The 22,607-nt window shown below is 42.8% G+C and overlaps 1 protein-coding gene across 1 annotated transcript in view; it reads right to left on the bottom strand.

Moving 5' to 3' along the window:
- Positions 1 to 22,607, bottom strand: part of SNTB2 (syntrophin beta 2) — a 370,606-nt gene that overhangs the window by 156,860 nt on the left and 191,139 nt on the right. Inside the window, exons 2-3 of the mRNA XM_069218297.1 lie at positions 20,771 to 20,984; positions 1,360 to 1,570 (exon numbers count right to left, since the gene is read on the bottom strand). Of these exons, the coding sequence (XP_069074398.1) occupies positions 1,360 to 1,570; positions 20,771 to 20,984 (425 nt within the window). The remainder of the gene's footprint in view (positions 1 to 1,359; positions 1,571 to 20,770; positions 20,985 to 22,607) is intronic.

Here is a 22,607-nt window from a genome sequence, read left to right as displayed (position 1 = left end):
CTTTAGCAAATTCCTCACAGGATAAATAGCATTAGATATTGTGCCTTTAGCAACCTGGGGAATTAAAATCAGAATAGTCACTGGATTTGGAATAGGAAGGGATATTACTAATTTGCAGGCACTCTACTTCCTTTTATATTTATATCTAAGGAAAGATTAAAGGTGGCTATTTTGCTGCTAGATATCAGTGGAAAAATGTGTTTTAGAGTTCAACATTAAAATGTCTTTCACTTTTCTCTCACCCCCAAGTTCTGGACTCCGCCCCCGTTGGGTGGATCACATTATTGTGTTTGGTGTGCCTACTTACACTGATTCAGGAGATTAAGCTTGGGTTCTGCCTTATGTTTTACATTCTTGTTTCTCTGTGATAGCTCATCACAAGGAGCGGTAGTGCAGTTCATCACCTTTGTTTACCAAATCTATGAGGCAAGTAACTGCTCATGGTAAGCTCAATAAAACATTTTTAGAACATTTTTAAAAATGTATGTTTTTTACTTATGTTGTTGCTCTTTTATCACAATTATATTTTCTCATTTTATAACGTTTATCAATTTTCTAAACATTTCCTGTTTCTTGTGCATTACTGTAATTGTTACATATACTATTTTTAGTTTGAATTAACAAGTTTACAGATTTTAATTTTATAATGTTACGTTTTTGTCATTTTTCCTTTTATGTTTTGTCACCTTCTTACATAGGAGTGTGTATTATTGTGCTATTTGCTTTGCATTTTAAGATAACCATTCTGTTGGCTCTGAGGAAGTGATATTCATAACACACTAGTCTCGAGACAAATGTTGGACTCTCTTTCTTACTGATAAATGAAGAAGACATTATCTAAGAGCATTAAATGCTTAAGAACATTTTTGTCCGGACCTAGTTCTTCCCTGACCTTGAAACAACCTCTCCCTTTAAAACTAATAGCTGCTGCAGTCACGGATTACATGAAGGACAGCGTAGCTAAATAAAATCACTAACGAGATGGAGATTTTGGCTTTGATAAACATTACAATAAAGGAACTCGCTCAAAGTCGTTAAGACAACTTGGTGCTACAAACCCTTGCAAGATGGTAACAGCGTTCGACTAAACTGGATATCCTGTAAGTGAAGCCATGCATCATCCTGCCAAATCTTAAAGGCATTTAGAATTTCTTGTATGAAGTTGAACGTTACCGAAGGAACTGACAGACATAAGGCACTGCCTTATGTCAGAGACTGACAGAACCCAAAACAAGAGAGTCAGCATGGACATTAAATCCTCCCAAAATAAGCAGAACATTCTAATACACAAATAATGCTTGCTCTCTGCTAGTTTCAAAACACATTAAAAATACATGGATTACTAGCCCAGCTGCATACCTGTTCAGCCAGCCAGCCAATATGTCTGACTTCTCTGGTACTGCCTGCGGGATTGCCAGCACCGAGCATGGCACTGAGTTCTGCTAGCACCTGTGGGAGGAGAGCCATGATATTGGTGTGGATGGCCATGAACCAAGAGTGTGCCGTGGCACCATCCGCAGAGCGAAGGACAAGGGTGTTCCTACCATCGGGTGAGTGCAGCTCTATTAGCCTAAGGTGAAACAGACAGACGTGGTTAGGAGAGAGAAAACACGACAATAGCTGTACAATGAAATTCAACACTAGAATGAGAAACAACAAATACACTTACACAAATACATATACCAAAAGTCTGCATGCACTTTTCCGACTTTTCATAGCCTAAGCATTACAGTGCCCCATTTCCTCGTAGATCCAACCACAAATACAATCCAACGCATCTTTCCTGAACTGGGGCTTAATAAAGTAAATTTCTGTGAAACATTCGCATCCCTCATAAAATTGATAAACTCTCTTAATCTCTGTTCGAAACAGCTAAAAAGGAGAAGGGACACAAATATAAACATAAAGAAGAGTTTGTGTAGAACGATGGGTGAAAAAAAAGAGCACACATCAAACAGCCATATGGCCCTATCCATTAGCAGCACGAGAACTAGAACATATGGAACTAATAGTGTGAGAAAGTAAAATGTACACAAAAGAAAACAGCGATGGCCTATTCTCCGCGGAATCTAAGCAATTCTAAACAAGATGAGGGGAAGTATAGCTCTATGTTTGTACCAAAAAGATAAACTTTGCCCATTAAACAAAAGATCTTGGTTTAGGATGCGTCAGTCTCCAACCACTACCTAAACATCAAGATCAATGTTTAACTCCTACAAATCAGGACTTTCTAGAAGCAGTAACACAGTATAAGAGATACTAGTGAAATATGAATGGCGTTTCCCTACAACTAAACTTACCCTGTGTAAAAATACTACTCTTGCTGAGTGAGGGTGAATAAAAATAAATTAGAGGCATTTTAACAATTGACTTAAACAATAAAAAAAAATAACACTTGACCTGGAGGAAGCAACTATAAATATAACGCTGTACAGCTTTGAGAAATCTTGATTCAAGGTTCCGCTGCCCTCCATAAACCCGCTTCGCCTTCATCTTCGAACATCGAGTCTCTTTCACCACGTCATCTTCACCCGAGGAGCCAACAATGGTAGGACCAGTAAACCTATGAAGCTCCTGTAATGATGAAGGATTTCTGACGTGCTAACATACTTTCACTGAGATACTCTAATCGGCGCATTGTCAGAAACAGTGGCTCCTACATGAGGAACACTTAATTTACAAAAAGCCTCTCACTATAATCACAAACTTACTTAGTGGGGCAAGATAATACCAATATGGACATATGGGCCCATCCCCCCTCCCCACTCCCTCCCTATGCTGGATAGAAGGGACCCTTATTTAGTGATAAAAGAACACGCTCTTGTACACTGCACCAGGCAGATCAGAGCTATGGTACTACAGCAGCAAACTAATAGTACCAACCTGCTGCCCCAGACAAGAACAGTTTTTACAATCTTTCGAAACCCAAGCTGATTTTCTGCACCTCTAATGTGCAGCAGAAGATTCCAGGCTTTAGCACCTTAAAGAGAACCTTATGCTACTGATTCTCAGAATCAGTGGGTAACGTATAGAAGATGACAAGCATGGATGCATCTGGGAAAGTGCTATTGTAGAAAAACAGGCCTCCGGCTAAAATGTGCTTTGTAACAGGGACGTACTTGAATAAAATTCTTATAGCGACCAGTAAACAGTGAAAGTTTTTCAGATGGGGTATGACTGAATCCTAGAGCAAGTCTGCATCCTAGATGAACGCATTTTGCACAGAAAGTACGTACTATGGAAAACCAATATGCAGTGAAATGCCTTAGTCCAGAAGCAAAGTCATTTCTTTCTGGACTATGGTTTTGAGACAGTTTACAGGTATAAAGGGAAGAATACTTTTAGAATTTAGTTTACAATTTGTAGAAGGAAGGTTTTGGTTTATATGATGTTGCCTCAACGCCGGGAAGAAGGCTGGAGCTAGCACTAATGTCAGGTAACTCAGCAGCACTGCAATCTGTATTACTTACCTGGGATGATATCAAACACATGTTGCTTGTGGGGAGTACCCAGTGGTATGAGAAGTTCTGGAAGAGTAGCACCTGTCAAAAGATTTTGCATACAGGAGTACCTTATTGTGTATGAAGTTGGGGAAGAGCAGTAACCTGTTGTGAGAAGTTGCATGGGGGAGTCCCCTGTGGGTGCGATGTGGGAGAAGAAAATTAGTTACTTACCTGTAACTGTAGTTCTCCAGTACTAGAATCTTTCATAGATTCACATGCTTGAATCATTCCCCGTCGTCGAGATGGGAGCCCCGGGTGCATCAAAACAGCAATATATAAGCAACTGCAATGAAAAAAGGCCCAAAGGCTTTCACTTTAGTAGGCTATCCTTGTATCTATGAGTAAAAGGGACCAAATCAAGTCCCAGGCAATCAGGCTTCCCCTCCCTCTAGAACCCTCCTGTGAGAAGCTCCTTTCCCTCAGATTTTCTACCGCACGTCATGCTGGGGAGTCTCCACTGAGCTCTGCTCAGCCAAATCACCAGAAAATTCTATCTTTCCAGTTTTTCTTCCAAAGATGGAAGATTTCTTCACCAAGTAAGGTGTCATCTTGTTTCCTGGCCTAAGGGAGTTATATTTTCTCAAAATTCGTCATGTCCGACAGGGAAAAGATACTCCTATAAATAAAGCAATATAATTGTATTTTAATGACGTACACGTGGTGTCAACTAATAGCAGTACACATCACTTGGTGAAATCTAGAAAATCATTTTAAAAGGATAATTGTTGAGTATGTTATTAACTTTTAGCCTCGCTTTTCTGGACAAAGTTGCTTGACGATATTATAAAGCAAAATAAACCATTTGAGCAGCGAAAATGAGTAACAGAATGTCGTCACTATATGAGGGTTAGGACTAGACGTTAGTTACATCAATGATGGATTGGTGTACAAAATGTTGCTTGTTAATGGGTAGTGAGCGGACATGAAATTGAAGAGGCACCTATCATTGCCCTTTAAAATGGGTAGATGCTCAGGATCCGGTCTCCCTATGGCAGCGTGGGTATGATACTTTCAAGTTTCGAATTCCTAAAAAATTGTGGTCCAATGGAGCACCAAAACAATGTGTCTCAGGCTCATGTTCCAAAAGGTTTTTTGAGAACTGTCTGACTGAAAAGTTGCTGGTGACCAGGATCCAGATCTAAAAAGTGCAAATTGATAGTTTGCAAAGAGGATCAGAACTCTCTTCAGTCTTGGTATTTCCCTAACCAGTTAATCATGCACAGCCTGCAGGCTGAACTAACTGTGCCTACTTTTACGTTGTGTCTGGTTTCCTAGCTCTCTTAACATCTGCTTCAACATCTCTTGGGACTAGTCTACATCCACACTTCAGCAAATTGTGGAAATAATTTTTCATTAAGCATTTTAGCAAAACATTCTAGAAGTGTACTGTGATGGCAACTAATTTTCCTACACTCGCCATGAATAGCATTCCCTAACGTTAGCAAAAAGACTTTAAAAGTTGAGACTGGTTGTATGTAGAAAGTTTCCCGTGTGTACCTTTCTACAAATCCTGACCAATTATAGAACGCAATCGCTCATGCCAATTTTTGCTAAATGATCAAAGGGGAAAGTATTAATCCTTAGCTTACCTGTGCAACATACATTTTGGCAATGCTACATCAGACTTGGTAAAGCACAGTTACCATTTCAGTGTCCTTTGATGCTTGGGCAAGCTTTGAGAAGCCTGACAATTTTTGAGCCAAAGGTGAAAGAGTCCACACAAAAGCAAGGTGATTTTCAGTAATCTATGTGGTGGGCCAAAGGCGTGTCACCACAAGAAATTCAGCACAATATGGATTTCACCGCCATCTCAGACCTTACACAGGTGATTTAAATATAACAAATACATTTAGGGGGTTATTCTAACTTTGGAGGAGTGTTAATCCGTCCCAAAAGTGACGGTAAAGTGACGGATATACCACCAGCCTTATTACGAGTTCCATAGGATATAATGGACTCGTAATACGGCTGGTGGTAAATCCGTCACTTTTCCGTCACTTTTAGGATGGATTAACACCTCCTCCAAAGTTAGAATAACCCCCTTAGTCTGTGAACAGTGTGCAGAGTGAATGGAAAGCTCTGCTGTCAATACACAATACCTTAAATGTATAATCCAAGCTATTTATTTTCATCACCGCAAGAAAAGAATGGAACTATTATATGCATAATGAAACAATGGCACTAGTTACAGTTGTAATAAGGCTGTTCACAAGAAGACTAGAAGAACTGAAAGAGGCAGAAGCCAGTCATAGCATTCCCAAAGTAACATGGTTTGTGGTACATGAGAAATCTTAGAAATGAACAAATGTAGGTTCTACTTTAATTTGTCTTGTGACTGCCGTGGTTGAAAGTGGGCAATGTTGGTTTTCCTGAAGAGGGTGCTTCTTTCCATTGACCTTCAGCTTCAAATTTCGGGGATCAAAGCCCTGGGCCAGATTTGACTAGACTATGTCCACGTCGTCAATCCACTACAACGCACCCTGCATTCTACCCATCAAGCGCCAAACCCTTCTCTCTGTACACAAATCTAGAATGACTACCTGTGGCGACGGGGCCTTTTTTGTGCAGACTACTAGATACTGGAATTCCCCTCCCCTTTTTTTGCGTGCTGAATCTAACCCATTTAGGACTCAGACAATCCCTAAACTCTTTTCAGAGTCAGTGATCAATAGGCAGTTAGGGGTCTGATTTTAATACTTTTTGATTTAGCAAGATAAGTGGCAAGCAGATAGGATCACTGGTGAAGATGAAGGACCTATGACCTTCGAGGGGGGAGTGGAAGGTCTACGACCAGTAAGTAGCACGATAAGCAGCTGAGTGCATTGGCTTCTATGGGTAGGATTCTATGCGCTGAGCTGGTTATCATGCTGAATCGAAAAGCTTTGAAATCAGACCTGTAAATGGATATTGATCGCTCCTACTTTGAATACATTTGCCTATTTTGTAAAGCCTAGAATGAATAAACACTGGATAAGAGCAACTGATATTTATGAAACTAATGGCAACACAGAAAAAGTGAGATTCATAGGAAGAGAATAAAATTGTTAAACGCATGTTGACTTTTTGTGTAGTATGGAGCTAAACATAGATGAGAAAATATTTTTTGAAAAAAAAAATCCTAAAAATTGATTAGAGTATACATTTTAGACAATATCCTCTCATGACCTGAATTTGTCGTTTATGATATATGCCTTTCAAGATGCTATGAAGATCTCAGCTTTCAAAATCTGTTTCACAGCTTTCCCCTTCTAATCATGAATACACATTAGCATCATCTTGGAGAAAAAAGGAAGTAGAGATGTAAAAGGGTGTGGCAGATGGACTGCATATCCTAGAGTCTCTGTATGACAGTTGTGGCACTGTAAACAGCACTAGGATCGGTGTGTGGGTCAGGGGCGTGTTTGCCTTGTCAGAATTCGCAGGATTTGGGCTTTAAATAGGTTACTCAGTGGCTCTAGGTAGTGGTGCCCCTCTGCATTTCGGATAATTCTGCACCATTGAAAAAGAGGTAATTAAGAAGGAAACCTGGCAACCTCAGGTCCTGCAATTTTCAGAGGTAATGGTGTGACATTTTCCCCTACCAGACACAGCGATTCATTGTTAAGATACATGATAATAAGAAGGTAAGCTCAGCATAGTATTCAGTGAGGGGACTCCCGCAGAATCAGTTTCAGCCTGTGCCAGAGGACTACAAGCTCAACTCACTGATACACTTCAGCACATTTGTACTACATTCATGGGTAAACCTCATGAATAAGATTTAGACTGGCCAATTCATTAATACTCAGCCAGGAATGGCACCTTAATGCCATAACCATTTTCCATAGGCTTCAAGAGCACCTCCGTATGGAAAGGGGCAACTGAAGAGTACAAAAATCCAGACTGGGGTGTAGAATTAGTCCAACGATGCACCCTGGCATTGCCTACAGTACTGGTGGCAAAAGGCTATAACACATGACTACTGTCCCTATACGGAGCAGGGCGATGGAGCAGAAATGAGTAGAGATGGAGGTTCACAGTCCTGAGAAAAGTGACCACGAACCTCAGGTCAGGGAGACCAATAAAGCGGATATCAGTGACAGAAGAAGAAAGCCAGGTGACTCGTCCCAGGAGGGACAAGAAAACATTAAGAGAATTACCAGGTTTAAAAACTGCAGCCAATCCCCTCAACTAAAAGAAAACATGGAGGTGTGTGACTAAATGGCCTTGTAAGAGGTAGAAGCTAGTCGCAACCATGCACCTGGATCACAAACTAATTATTTCAGTACAAGCTATGCACAACTGCTGCTCAGGACATCTCGCGAGTATAGAGGTAGTATGGAGCGTTTTAAAGGAATATATGTACTTTAGCAGGATTATTCTGAATGACTTCGTGACAACATTTAATAGGTCAACGGCCTAAGGGTACACTGTCGAGGGGGCTGAAAGAGGCAGTCCTAGATTTAGCTCAAACCATCATTGTGCGTTTAGCTGCATCGGACTGCTAAACTAAAATAAAATGAAAAAAAAAAAAAACGTAGATCTGCAACTTTAACCTTTCACTATAATCCGGTTCACTGGAAAATAAAGGACGGCGCTTCAGTAAATAAAACTAAAATCGGACTAAAATTTAATTTTCTCCTTAACTGCCTGTGAAAAAGACCGAACTTATGTTTGTTGAACCGAAAAATAGGCTTCGCGACAGCTGGTAAGGGCGCCACTGGCACGAGGGAGGGTGATGGGAAGCATGTGCATGCCATTCTAAAACCGGAATCCGCCGCAGCCAGGTCCCTCCAGTCACCGAGGATCCGTTCAAAGGGGAGAAGTAAAACACCAACAAAGTGTGCGGATCCAAAACAGCATTAAACGCGTTCGAAGGGGAACGGAGCAAGCGTTTAAGTCACTGGGCTACTTCGACTCAATCGATTTTATATGGCTACTAATGCATTATACTTCATCAGGCAACATTTCTGAACATTAAATGCAGAGAAACAGGTTTTTACTTCAAAGCACTAAATTGTTTCCCTGCCAAGGTTTCATAATAAGAAACATACATTGATAAACATATGTATAAGTTACAGTTTGTAGGAAGCTGGCCTGTTGTGCGGTGGGTAGCTAAGGTACTTACACCAGGTCCAGATATCCCCTATTAGTGCAGTGTCTAGAAGCCAGGCTCTCTAGAGGTAGCTACCTATGCGCAACCAAGGCTTATCTAGGAGACATGCAAAGCTCAAGCAATACCACTGTAGCCACACAGCACTTGAACACTTGAAAGAAAACACCCAGTGTTAAAAAAAATAAGGGTACTTTAATCTAGTGACACAATTACCAAAAAATACTAGAGGCAATCCTCCAATAGGAGATAAGTAACACACTAGATATGTACACTAGTAATCAGAAATAGGCATAAAAAGCAATAGAAAACAGTGCAAACAACAACAGACATGACTAACCATAGGTGGAGCCTAAAGCACATACAAAAAAATGGAATGCGAAAGTAGGAACCCCACCTAGGTAAGTGGAGTGTGTAGAGAGGAGCTGAGGGAACTAGGAAACCCCAAAGGTAAGTGCCACAGTGCCCCCCCCCAGTGACCATGAAGAAAGGAGCAAGTTACTGGATTTTACCCAAACCACCCAAAAAGATGCAAAAGAAGAAAATGCAAAACCCAGACAAGACTGCAAGAAACCAGCAGTGGATTCCTGAAGAGGAAGACCTGCGGAAGAAGGGGACCAAGCCCAGAAGACACGGAAGAGTTCAATGGTGGCAGGAGCCACTACCCACCCAACTGTGGTTGCAGGAGTTGGTCGACGGTAGGACGAAGATAGTCAGGAATGCAGCCCGGGAGCAGGTGAAGAGTTCCTGGAAGATGCAGTCAACGTCCCATGCTGTATGGATGATTGCAGTCAGTCAGTGGCATGGAAAGGCCACTTAAAAGCCTTGCTAAAGGTAGACATTGCGGTGAAGCTTGTAGGAGCAATGCTGGTGGTCCTCTGAGGAGCCCCCAGAGAGCATGGAATCATGCCACAAATACTGGCATTAGTATTGGGGTATGATTCTGACATGTTTAATAACAAACATGCCTAGGTTCGGAGTTACCTTTATGTAGCTGGACATAGGTAGTGACCTATGTCCAGTACACGCATAACATGGTTTCGCCGCACTCACGAAGTCCAGGAAAATGGAACCTCACACACAGGTACTTGCACCCTGCCCTCTGGGCTAGGAGGGACTGCCATAGGGGTGACTTACAGTGACCTGATGCAGTGACCTGTAGTGAAAAGGGTGCATGCACCCTTTCACGCAGGCAGCAATGGCAGGCCTGCAGATACACTTTGCATGGGCTCCCTATGGGTGACGTAATACATGCTGCAGACCATGGGGATCCCCTGGTACCCCAATGCCCTGGGAACTATACAATAAGGACTTACATGGGGGCACCAGTATGCCAAATGAGGGGTGTAAGTTGTTCAAGTGACCAATTTTGAAGGGAGACAGCATAATCACTGGGGTCCTGGTTAGCAGGATCCGAGTGAACACAGTCAAACATACTAACAAGCAGAAAATGGGGGTAACCATGTCAAGAAAGAGGGCACTTTCCTACACAGCTGGTCTCTTAAAGAGAACTCAATTTCACAAAAAAGCCAAGCAATGACTGTATTAGTCCAGTAATCTTTATTCGTCTTTGTTTTACTAGTACGTTTGGAAAAATCACTAACAAATGGCATCATCCCAGTAATCACTTTACCCATCTTTGACTACCATTTCCATTGCTCCTGTCCCTACAGGCAATCAATCCCCTCTACAAAACATCCTTCTCTCATTCCTATTTGCAAAGGATGTATCTAATTGAGGATTCCTCACCTTAGAATACTCAACAGATACCAGACTGGATCTGGAAAACTTACACCTTAAATGCCCAAATGGCACCTTGTGGCTCCGAATGACAGAATGGACATCAGATGTAAGCAAAACCCCTGCACGCCAACATCAGATTCTTGCTTGACTATCCACGTCTTGCACCTGAAGCCCAAAACAATTAGAGGTCCAGTGTGGAGATCTATATTTTGGGACCTTTTAAAATGGTAAGAAGACACCACTCCACAGAACACAGTGGTGTAGTGAATCCTAGTTTGTTTAAATGGGATAACAGGAGTTAGCTTAGCTTTCGCTTTCAGACCTGTGCCCCTGTCACCTAGTGACTTTTAACCTACTTAGCTTGCTCTGTCTTAGACCATTTATTTAATTAAATCTTTTAAGATGGCTGCTGTGTTTTTAGTTAGACCCTTTTGTTTAGAATTATGTTATCAGTGTCACCTCGCTAAGACGTCAACTCCTACAACAAAGACAAACAAACTATAGGGGCTCACATTATAAATTATCGTCCCAAGCATGCAGCGTTATCTATTGTTTTGGAACAACCTACTTCAGGGGTCCAAGTAGATCTGTATAAATACATCACACTTTAGACAGATAATCAGAGGGATTCCGACCAGATACCATCGCTGCTATCGATGCTGCACGTCACCTTGACGCTGAACTGGACTTCGTGTTCTGCAGAAGTCTGAGCTCGAAACCTCATTCAAGGTAACCAGGTTTGGGGGCTCCTTCCTGGGACATGTCATTGGCAGATTAGGTTTAACATACCCAGCTCTCTTCTAGGTAGACGGCTAGGCCTATTATGGTAGGGTACACGGACATATGATACGCTTCATGTCTTCCTATGCTACTACAAGATGGTGGGCGTCTTCATAATCATGACCCTCGTCTTTACAATTCTCTCTCTTGTACTGTTCATTATCCTAATCATTGCAGCCAAAATGATTTACCGCATTATGTTGAATAAAAACTATTGAAACATTACAGCATCTTTGTTATTGCCTGTGTTTGGTTGAGATATTATTATATCTGTGAGAAAGGGGTACTCTCCGTTTAACCACAAGATTCCGAGATGTTACATTTCTGAGTCCATGCACAAAGGCTGCCACAAATCACCTTTGACTGTTCGGGTTATTGGTGAAGTACTGCTAGTGAGCCAGAAGGGTTGGGACTACAGTTGCGACTTGTTATAGGACAGCATAGTCATCTACAAACGTAAGTACTGTCATACCTAAACCAGCCGTCTTGCCCAGGGCAAGAGTCCAAACTACGCCAGTGGGAGGTGAGGAGAATGTGGTTAAATAGAGGAGTATCTACCTGAATGAGTGTTACTATAAGTATATAACTTGTTCTTCTTTTCGATACTTCTAATTACAGATTCCACACATTTAGAACAGATAGCAAAGGTGCAGGCTCTGTAGTGGGCCAAGACCAAAAGGTTGTGCAGGCCCACATGGGTGAAATGCCATTCTAGTCGGGCCTGGCTGTCAAGGCAATAGTGCTTTGTGAATGTGTGCAGTGATGTCCACATCATAGCCAGACAAAGGTTAAGGACAGGCACTCTGTGTGCCAATGCAGCAGTGGCAGCCTTTGCCCTGGGTAGAATGGGGCATCAGTTCTTCCAGAGGCTGCTTTTTGACCAAACCTAAGCACGTTTTAATGCAACTGGCTATCCACATTGACAGAGTCCTTACCTGCAACACCCACAAAAAGACATTTGTTCACCCAAAGGTCTTTGATGCTATCGCTATAAAATCTTAATGTTCTTTTGGGGTTCAACTAATGCAGTCACTCCTTCTCTTTCGAAAAGGAATTTCCAGCAAGAAAACCATTTGGTCCTCGGCACCACTTTGTCCAGAAAAAATGTGGTGTAGGGCAGTTATATGGAGAGAACTCAAACATGCAACGAGCTGAAGAGATCACAATGAGGAAGGCAGTCTTGAGGATTAGAAGATGCAACGAGCAGCTGTTTATCAGCTCAAAGGGAGCACACATGAGAAATGTAAGGACCAAACTAAGGTTCTTCTCTGATATCACAAAAGGCCTGGAGGGAACATGTGTGTCAAACATTTAAAACACACCACAGAAGATGATGTAAACGAGGATACTTGGTTTAGTAAACACAGAGATGCCAAAAGGGCCAATAAATCTTTAAGCGTACCCACTGCAAGGACTTGCTGGGCCAAAGATAAAACGATTCAGATCATATATACAACAGTTTGGCTTGCAAAGGGGTCTGTCCTGCGGACTTCACACCAGGTCACAAATCTGTTGCGGTGCTTGGCTCAAATAGACTTTGTGGACGGGTCCGGCATTTAGGATGGCATTCACAGCTTTGGTTCACAAATCAAATCAAGTCAGCTGCCACAACTCAATCGCCACACATGAATGTGTAGACTGTGCAGGTTTGGGTGTAGAACTCTGCCCTGTTGCTGCAATAGAGGATCCTCCTGAACTGGATGCCTGATCAGAGGCTAATGCACATGCTCGGAAGGTGTGGGTAAAACACTCTCCTGTCCCAATCCAGGGCCATTAGGATGACTTGGGCTCGGTTGTACCTGAATTTCATAACTGTGAGCAAAATAGGCAGAGGTGGGAAGGCATACGGGAGTCCAGTGTTTCACTCCAGCTAAAATGCATCTCTTAGGGACAGCCTTCATGGGAACTAAAGATATCTGCCCAGGGTTCTTCCTATTGTCAGAAGATTCCCTGTACCACCTCATGATGCAGCTACCAACTGTGATCCAGCATGTATCAACAGCTGAGCTCATCTGCTCTGATGTTCAATGATCCCACCAGGTAGTTCACAATCAAGGAGATGCCCTGAAGTTCCAACTACCTTAAAAGGCACAAGGCCTCCTAGTGCAGGACCTCACTCCATCCTGCTTGTTGCAGTGCCACATGGCAATGGTGTCATCCATGAAAACCTGTACCAGCCTCCCCATGATGGAGACAGAAACTCCTTAACATCAGACTACTGTCCCACAACTGAAATAAATTGAGTTTCCACCAGAGTCCTCTGATCTGACTACTCACCACAAGAAATATTAACACTTGTCAGGGTGAACACTCAAAGTCACTAAATTAACCTGAGCTCAACCCCCTGGTAGCTATGGCACATAGACAGGCTTAACTTGGGGCAGTGTGTAAGGCAGCGGTTTTTAGCCTTTAGACTTCAAAGGGCCTCAAATTAAGCATTACTGGAAACTGGGGATCCCCACTGAATCACTATTGGAATCCTGGTACCTCCCCCCCCCCCCCCCCCCACACACACACACCCCCACACCCCCCCAATTACTGGAAGGTGGGGGAATCTGGCTAAGCATTGTTGATGATTTGAAGAGCAAAACAATACAGCAGCAAGCATTTATCAATTTGCAGATGTTTGCACAAACTGAAGAAACTTGATTTTTAGCCTCCCATTCTAATTACTTCACAGTTACAGAACATTTTAATTTAACATTTTTCTTTATTTATATACACTTTATTAATCAGTTTAATGTTCTAAGCAGTCGCAGAGCTCCTGAGAAGTTTTCATGGACCCACAGGGTTAAGAACAACTGGTTTAAAGTATTTTTAAAGCATAAAACAGTAATAAACAGTAATAAATTGAAAAACAATACATGAGACTACCTAACCAAATAAGAAAAATTGAGCAAAAGTTAATTAACAAAATGACAAAAATAACACAAATCCATTAAGGGGGAAACAGAGGTAGATTTTTTTTGTTTTAAGTTTCATGTAGGAATAGCGCCAAGAAGCATAAAATCCTAATTATAATCAATGGTATTTGTAGACTAGGACCTAGGCATGATTTGAGGCTGCCTGCAATAGACTGTAGGCTGGATACATCAACCAGGTTCGTCTTGGTCAACAATTTTATCTCCTAACTTTAGTTCTCCAAGTCCCAATCCAACACGAGTGCACTTCTAAAGCCACCCCATCCCCCATCCCCCCTCCCCGGGATCGCAGGGGAGGGAGTCAGAGACTCAGTGTATGGCAGAGGGCAATAGCAGGGTCCAGTCCAGGTGCCAATGGTCAGCTCGGTAGTCCCAAGAAAGGTCTCTTGTAGCTTGTTGTACCCTTGTAGCCAACTGAACCTTGGAGTCCCCCCCCCCCCCCCCCTTCTTTGTCCTGGGTACAGGTGGGAACATGTCCAGTCATTCAATGCTTCTCTAAGGGTACAGACAGCAGGTCTAGTCTTCTTCTGTTCTTTCTCAGACCTAGCACTGTTTTGAAGTGGGTGGCCGTAGGTGGCACATTTATGGCTGGTATGAGTCAGTGAGTGCAAATGACTTGTGGGCATGCACTAACACAATGGGGTAAAGGTTCCCAGGGCTAATCATACCCACTTTGGGCATTTAACATGACAAACGTCTTTGGTGATACTCAAATGGGCTGGACGCCTGGGGGTGTGGTTGAGTAATGTACTATGGTAATCCTAGTGTCTGACTGCATCTAAAACTGAAATCCAGTTTGAGGCCGCCACTATACCCACAATAAGCACAGAAAAATAAGTCAGGAAGAATAGAAGTATGATTTTCCAGCAACAAGACTGTGGATATACAATCATTATTTTGACATTCTGTTTCACCTTCTTTCAAGTGAGCCTGCATTATTATATAAAAACCCAGCAGACCTGTCAAGCAGGATTTGACACTTATTTAGGATATGATACTAATGTCACAGATCAAGATTGATGCTCACAGCCCCTACCCTGCATACTGTGAGGTTCAGAGGGTCATCTCTGGCCATTCAGGCCAGCCTATTGTTTGCTTTCAGAAGGCATTTCACAGCTATTGAAATGCTAATCTCTAGTTCGGGGAGGTGGGAGAGCAACTGCAAATGTAGCCTCTACTGGCAAGCAGGGGTAAAGTGCACAAAGCTCTACAGCCAGAAAAACTATAGAGTCCAGCAAGAAGTGTAAAATATGTTGTAAACACCCAGAAGACAGGTTTCCTACACCTCTCCACCCTAGCAGTGACTCGTCTGTCACCTCCATGTGCTCTGAGTGGGGAAGAAAAAGGTCTGCCGCTGGCCAGGTTGAGCACCCGCAATTGCAGATCTTGTGCAGTCTCCTTTAAAACCTGGATGACTGACAGGTTTCCATATGCTGGGCTCACAGAGACGTCATATCTCACTGTAGAAGCCAAATATGCCACCTAGCACAGTGGACAAGCAGGATGCATGAGACAAACACACCAAGAAGCCTCACAGATGCTCTCACAAACATCCAAGATAGAGGATGACATCGGATCAGAACCCGAATGGCCCGGACTTGTTTCACTAGAGGAAAGGCCCTAAACTACTATGTTCAAAACAGTTGCAATAAAATACAGACTTTGCAAAGGAGTCAGGTGTGACTTTGCCATATCACTCGAAAATCCCACCCAACAATGACAGGAGGTTTGCCCATGTCTGTAGGTTGTCTATACCCAACTGTGGCAAGCCCGTCTACAACAACCAATCATCTAGGTAAGGGAAAACTGGTATCCCCAACCTCTGGTCTGACTACCACCATCCCTTTCGCAAACACCTGAGATACGCTGGTAAGGCTGAAGAAGAGTACAGCAAACTGAAAATGCTCTTGGCCAACCTTAAACTAGTAACTGTCTGTGGGACTGCAGGACTGGTACATAAAAGTATGCATTCTGCAGGGCCAAAGCCACAGTCCAATCACCAGACTCCAGGGTAGACCGAACCTGGGCCAGTCTGAGCATTTTAAATTTGCCGTTTTGCATGCAGGCATTCAGAGAGGGATGATATAATACAAGACTAAGGCATACATCCTTCTTTGGAATAATTAAATACCAGGAGATAAAACACAACCTAATTTTAAAGTCCTGAACCATCTTGATGGCTCCTTTGAACAGTAAACCTCACACTTCTTGCAATAAGAAGGAAAGGTGATCCTCTGCGATTTGCTCATGTGGGAGTAAGCTGTTGCATGTCAGAAATGAACAGAAGGGCATAGCCCTGCTGGACTGTCGGACCCTTCTGTTGGATGTGAAGGATCGCTACAATAGAAAAAAGTGTTGGATCCTGCTTCCCATAAGCCAGTTGTGCTTCACTATGAGCAAACTAAAGTTGCAAGTTGCTTGGATGCTGATGCCACCGCAGGGATCTATCTAAATGTGCACAAGGGATGCCTCCAAATCTCCTGAAAAACCTGTGTATCCACACATGGTGACGGAGCACGACACTAGTGCTGATTGCGCGCCCCCAAGTAATCACTGGTATTGAGGTCAGCATGAACTACATATTTGGGACTTCCAGAACAGTTTGTTTCCAAAGTGAATCTAAATTTGTCTGGGTCTACCTGCAAGATCTTGCTTGCCATGTCCCAGAGAGTACATGTATATTGGCCTAAAAGGCATGCTGTTGGTAAATGGCAGTAAGGGCTCAAAAGAAGCAGAGCCAGGTTGCACGACTTCTGTTGAAGTGAAGACAAATGTCTTTGCAGAAGGCAGTTCTAGGTTTAGGACATCAGCATCATGTCGAATTATCACAGCAAAGGAAGCACTCTTTTCGGTTTGTGGCCAAAGAAGTGAAAATCAACTCCATATCAGGCAAAGTATAAAGCCCTTTGGACTCCTTTAAATTAATGTGTAAACAGTCAGCATCATAATGTGGGGGTAAATCAACACCATCATCTCCAGTGTTGTCTCTGGATGAGATCAAACTGGTTACAATTGGAACCAGAAAGACAGTGAATCCTCTTGGGACACCTCCTCAGTGCTCCTCAGTGCTGAGAGTATATTGCCTGAATCAGACCGTACAGTAACTGGATGAGCTGGAGTGGAGTCTGAATGCAACCTTGACTGAGGTGGAGACAGATTTGGTTTAAGATTATATATTGGAATCAGTACCGGATTACTCGTCTGGCAACATCGGGGCAACTATGACTACAGTCACTACACACTTTGCAGCAGAAAAATCTTTGCCAGCACAGTATGGACCACAACGGTGATGACCGCTTCCAACACAGCAAAGGCCCACAGTAGTAACAGTTGCCTTAATGGCAGGGACAAAAGCATCAACTTTAGTGGGGAATACCACCACAGCAGCCACCACATCAGGGACTACAGCTACCAACACAGTGAGGACAACAGCAGCAGCCATTGAAAGCAGTTGGGATAACAACAGTGACTGCAGCACCAAACAATGTTGTAACCACAGTAGATTCCACAGCTGCTGCAATGCAGGAACAAGTGTTGTAACCACAGTTGTGACAGCAGCAATAACAGAAGGAATCATAACAGCTTCCACAACAGGGCTACAAGAGCACAGCTGCAAGCAAAGGAGGCACCACTGCAGTGACCATAGCAGTAATGACAGCAAGGGGCACAGCTCCGACCACACCGGGACCAAAGCAGTGTCAAGAGCTATAACTACAGCAGTTCCAGAGTGGCAGCTATTGCAGCTTCTAGCACAGCAAGAAGCTAATCAGCACATACAGCTGTGACCACAGCTACCACAAGAGTATAAACACCAGCATGAGCCGCAGGCACCGAAGGGACCACTGCTGCAATTACATTTCACCACTGCAGTAATCACAGCAGACATGATGGTAGCGACCACAGCTTTTCCCACAAAACCAGCAATCACAGCCTTAACCACACCAACAACTGCCACCATGGCATAGAGAGGATCAGCAACAGCTGCCACAAAAGCAAAAACCACAGCTTTAGCCTCAGAAGAGACAACAGCAGCAACAACTGGTACAACAGAAGTGACTACAGCTCATGCAACTGTAGTGTCAACAGTAGACTCAGCAGTGACCACAGCTGCCACCATGGTAGCAACAGCCAGACAGGAACAGCAGCATTGACAGCAGCAACTAAGACAAAAGTGAGTAGAATTCTTCAATTAGTTGTAGCCTCTAGTAACTATTTGTAGCAGCATTCCAGTCCATCTAAATATGTTCACTGAGACACTTAAGGCAGAGTGTGCCGATTGGAAATGCACAGCTCAAACTGTACCCCCTTTGAATGCTAACTCAAGAAATCCCAGACTTTTTTTCAGTCTATTGAGGTGCATGACTAAAATATAGCTTGCGAGTATGGCGCAGTCAACATGGGGCCCATGTCCTTTTATACCTGTTGCACTTAGGATGTCTGAATGAGAGAAACAAACAAGCTTTGGCAAACCCAAGTGGCCAACCTTTGATATGCCTCGTTTTTATTTCCCAGGTCTGTGGTGTGCAATGTTACACAGTAGCACTGCACAAACAGCCAGACTCAGTGGCTGTATAAATAGAATTTGTGACACCTTCTTAATCTAGATAGAAAAATCCATCTCTTCAGGTTAGCCAAAATCCCCTTACTTGTTCACATAATTGCTCCATTGTCATGAAGATAATCTGTTCACTCACTATCACACATATTCCTGTAGTTTCTTAGTCATCGCCTTGCTTGTTAATGTGCTATCAGAGTAGCAATATATTGACATGCATGGAAATATAAAGATGAGTGGTGTGTATGTTCAATCCCACATAAACTCTGATAGTGTAATTGTATATCGTGGTGTCTATCGTTCCTGTGCAAATAAGACACCTTCTATGAGTTATGCCAGCAATGGTGCAGTCTATGAAACACTCTGGTTTGCCAGTTTTGTGTCTACATTACTCGGTCATGAATCTCAGCTGAGATGCCTTATAGCATCTAAGTCTACAGTGGCACGTCTCCTAGGCCAGGGCAATGCTTTTCTTTTTGAAGCCCCAGATAAACTATCAATCTCTATTTTATATCATTCAGAGTTCCTCGCTTTGCTATCAGTACTGCTTTACAGAGGAATAGAAGCCACTGAAAACTTTTTTTACGGTTGTTATCCTCACTTTCCATCAAAGGGACTGATTCCACAACCTATTCAGATGTCTTTCTAAACCCAACTCATAGGCTTGGCATTTGTCGGTCTCTCCAATTCTTTTGGAGAAGCAGGGGTGGGCGTCCCATACTACACAGACACATGAAACAGCTGTTAGAACAGGCACAGTCGTCAACCTTTGCACAAAAAAGCACTACATTTCTGCAACTGCATCCACCTGTGGCATAACGAGGGAATGACATCACATTCATACGTGGCATGAAAATGTGTTACAACATGCTGGGAAAATAAAGGCAAAGGAACAGGAACGACGTATTCAGTCCCAGCCCAACCGTGCTGGGAGCTCAACAGAAAGTGACTCCTGGTCTGAGTGATGAAAGACTAAGAGTGAATTCCATGTGGTGACAAATATAACAGAGCTCCAGAGCGCACTGTGTAAAATAGAAATGAAAGGTCATTATGGAGCGGAAGGTAGAAATAACGCAGCGGGATCCGGAAAGATTGAAGCAAAATGTATGTGCTGTTTCCAGGAAGATGGGATAAACTGAAACAAGAGTGGTTACGTCACATACAAGTGGAAGAAGCAGTTCAGTAAATGTGCAATTTTTACTGAAAACTTGGCAGCTTTGGTCAGGTCGCTTCTGCATGCTGATGTACTGTCAGAGGAATTAAACACTGAAAAGGTCTGTAAAGTCTCTTCCCCCCGCCCAGGGCCCAAGTGCTGTGACCACAGAGCAGGAGGCTTATTGCAGAGACTGGTTCTAGCGGACAAAGGGAGATACGTCAGAGTGGCAGGTGGCATGAGGAATATCACAGAAAAGGAGGTAGTGTATCCTGCAGTGAATGGATATTTATACAGCTCGGTCCATACTCTGCAAAACCTAAGTGTATATCCTCAGAGATTTAAAAGTCAGGCCAAGAGATCTGAGAAGTTGCATCTCAGGAAGTTGTTTTTTGGCCTGTGTATGAAGGTAAATATGGGATGACCCTGCATTATTTCGAGTTATCCACGAACGGCTGCTTAGATTTTTCTTCATGAACTTGAAAGGATGGAACTTTTGGCGGACTCTGGGATTTAATATTGGGCATGGTGACTTGGTGTCTCTGGGCCTTAGGGTTGGTTGCTGGTTTGGGGTGGGGCAGGGCACACCAGGCCTGGATTTCTTATGACTATTGGCGTCTGAAGGTTAGCTCTGTTGAAATTTGGAAAACAATGGGAGGTCAATGGCTTGCTTGCAAAGTATAGAGAGGTGACTTTCCTCTATCATTTTAGACTTCACAAACCCACGCCCGCCACCCCCAAGACTCCCATGTTGGCCTCCCAGACGAGTGCACTCAGGCACCTGAGGTTTGACTATCTTTGCTTAATTATTGTTGGACCGTTTCTCATATAATGAACACTGACAGTTCTGAAATGTATGTTCTCTTGTAGAGCTTTATTTGTGACAGTATTTGGTTGGTTCCACAGTTTTCTGTGTGTTACACATCTAATAAAAAAAGTACCTTAAAAAAATATCACTCATAAAAAACATATCAAAGTAAACCCCGGCAGACTGTTAGTTCAAACATCCCAGCTCCCGCTCACCTGTTTTCTAGATCTGGCATGGTCAGATTCCTGGCAACAAAGCACATTTTGAGAGGGATCACCTTGCGGTCCTGAAAGTTATGAAAATGCTTTGGTGATCCGGAATCCTCACTGATGCTTGCATTGGGGGAGTGATGGGAGGATCCCTCCCAAGATAATTCTGAAATCAGAGATGGCTTCTTCATATACGGCGACACCTCCCGGATAAATTTCACTGAAAAGAGAAAGAAGAAATTAAGACTTTTAGTGCTATCCCTAAGAGCAACAAGGGGCAATACATATTGAGAGGGCAGATATTTTTTGCAAGAGGATGTTTATTACTGCCCACTGATCTACCTAGGTTGCAACTGTCAAAACTGGTTATATCTTTAGATGGAAGCTGGACACGTAATAAAATCATATTTTCCTTCCTGGTTAATCTAGTTTGACACCCATAATATTTTTTTCCCCTGATCAAACCTCTACAGAAACTCTTACCGTCAATGCAAGACTAGAAATCAAAAGATCTTAAGTTAGACTAGTGGTACTCCTGGAACCTATACATTTTGGACACCCTATCAACAATGAGACAACTGAAAAAATAATGAATCAGCTATGTTTTAGACCTGTTCCGGGCAAGCCCTAAATCACTGAATCTCTGTATACTATCAACCACCTCTGCAATGCAGGAAACCCTCATCATCTAAGTTAATCTGCATATAAAAGTAGAGGTAGAAGGGTACAGTTTGTTATTATATTGTACTATCCACTTTAGACTAAGTACTTCACTTGAATTATATTAAATACTTTCATCTTCTTAGAGAAACAACCCTTCAATCTAGATCCAATCAAAAACCAACGTTCACTACACATATTAGGACTTAAGTGCTTACAAAAAAAATGCCTTTAGGTACGTGTTCCTGCACTTGAAATTTTTTTTGATAATTAAGACCGGTCTGTCAGTGATCCAAGAGTTATTGTTTTTTGTGGGAACTACGCTGCGTTTTAAGTGGAAAATTGAGATCAGAAACAGTAGACACTGGTTTTCTGCCCACACCTGGTCACTACTGAACACAGCTGTGTAACCGTTGAGTGGGTAAGGCAAGAGATGTGGATGGACAAGCGACCCTGCTAGAAGACTGAGTGAAAAGACAACAGATGAAGTCAGTAGACATGAGGGTAGATGCCCATTCCCATATACCTGACACTGCAACAAAGCACATTCCATGGAAGGTAAACTCGATGCAAACCTCTATCCAAAAAAGTACAATATATGTGAGGGGATTATTGAAATATACTTGGAGTTTAAACAAATGCAAAAGAGTGTGTCAACTCTTTCTGGAACTATGCATTTTGGGGTAGGCAAGATTAGGCCTATACAGGAAAATGAATGGGACATGCCTGAGAGACTAACCGATTGAAGGTCTTCTTAGATTTTTAGAAGAGTAGCCAGTAGGCCTATGATATACACCTACATTTCTGCACCTCCATTAACCAGGTGGTCTCACGCAGACTGTCACGGGAGAATACTCACCTCCCAAATGGAGAGTAAGGAAACATATGGCTTCTGTTGCACATATAAGGAGTTGCAACCTTGTTCTGTTTCTGGGGAGCCGATCTCGCTGGATCAGGGTGAACAGTGCTTAATTTGTAAAACAAGTGCTGCAGCCCAAGTTTTTCTTAGAAGCGTGCAGCCAGTGCTGACAAATGTCAGAATTGTCGAAATCCAAAGCTGCGTAGTCATGATTACACCTCATGCCTCTCATCCGCCACCTTATACACCCTGCCCCTTTATTTCACTCTTGCATGCTCTTTCATCCTTTGCTCCCCTTGTCGCTCTTTTTATCTTCTTTCACTT

The sequence above is a fragment of the Pleurodeles waltl genome, chromosome 12, assembly GCF_031143425.1.
Source record: "Pleurodeles waltl isolate 20211129_DDA chromosome 12, aPleWal1.hap1.20221129, whole genome shotgun sequence".
Lineage (NCBI taxonomy): Eukaryota > Metazoa > Chordata > Amphibia > Caudata > Salamandridae > Pleurodeles > Pleurodeles waltl.
This window is presented reverse-complemented; position numbering and strand designations above follow the sequence as displayed.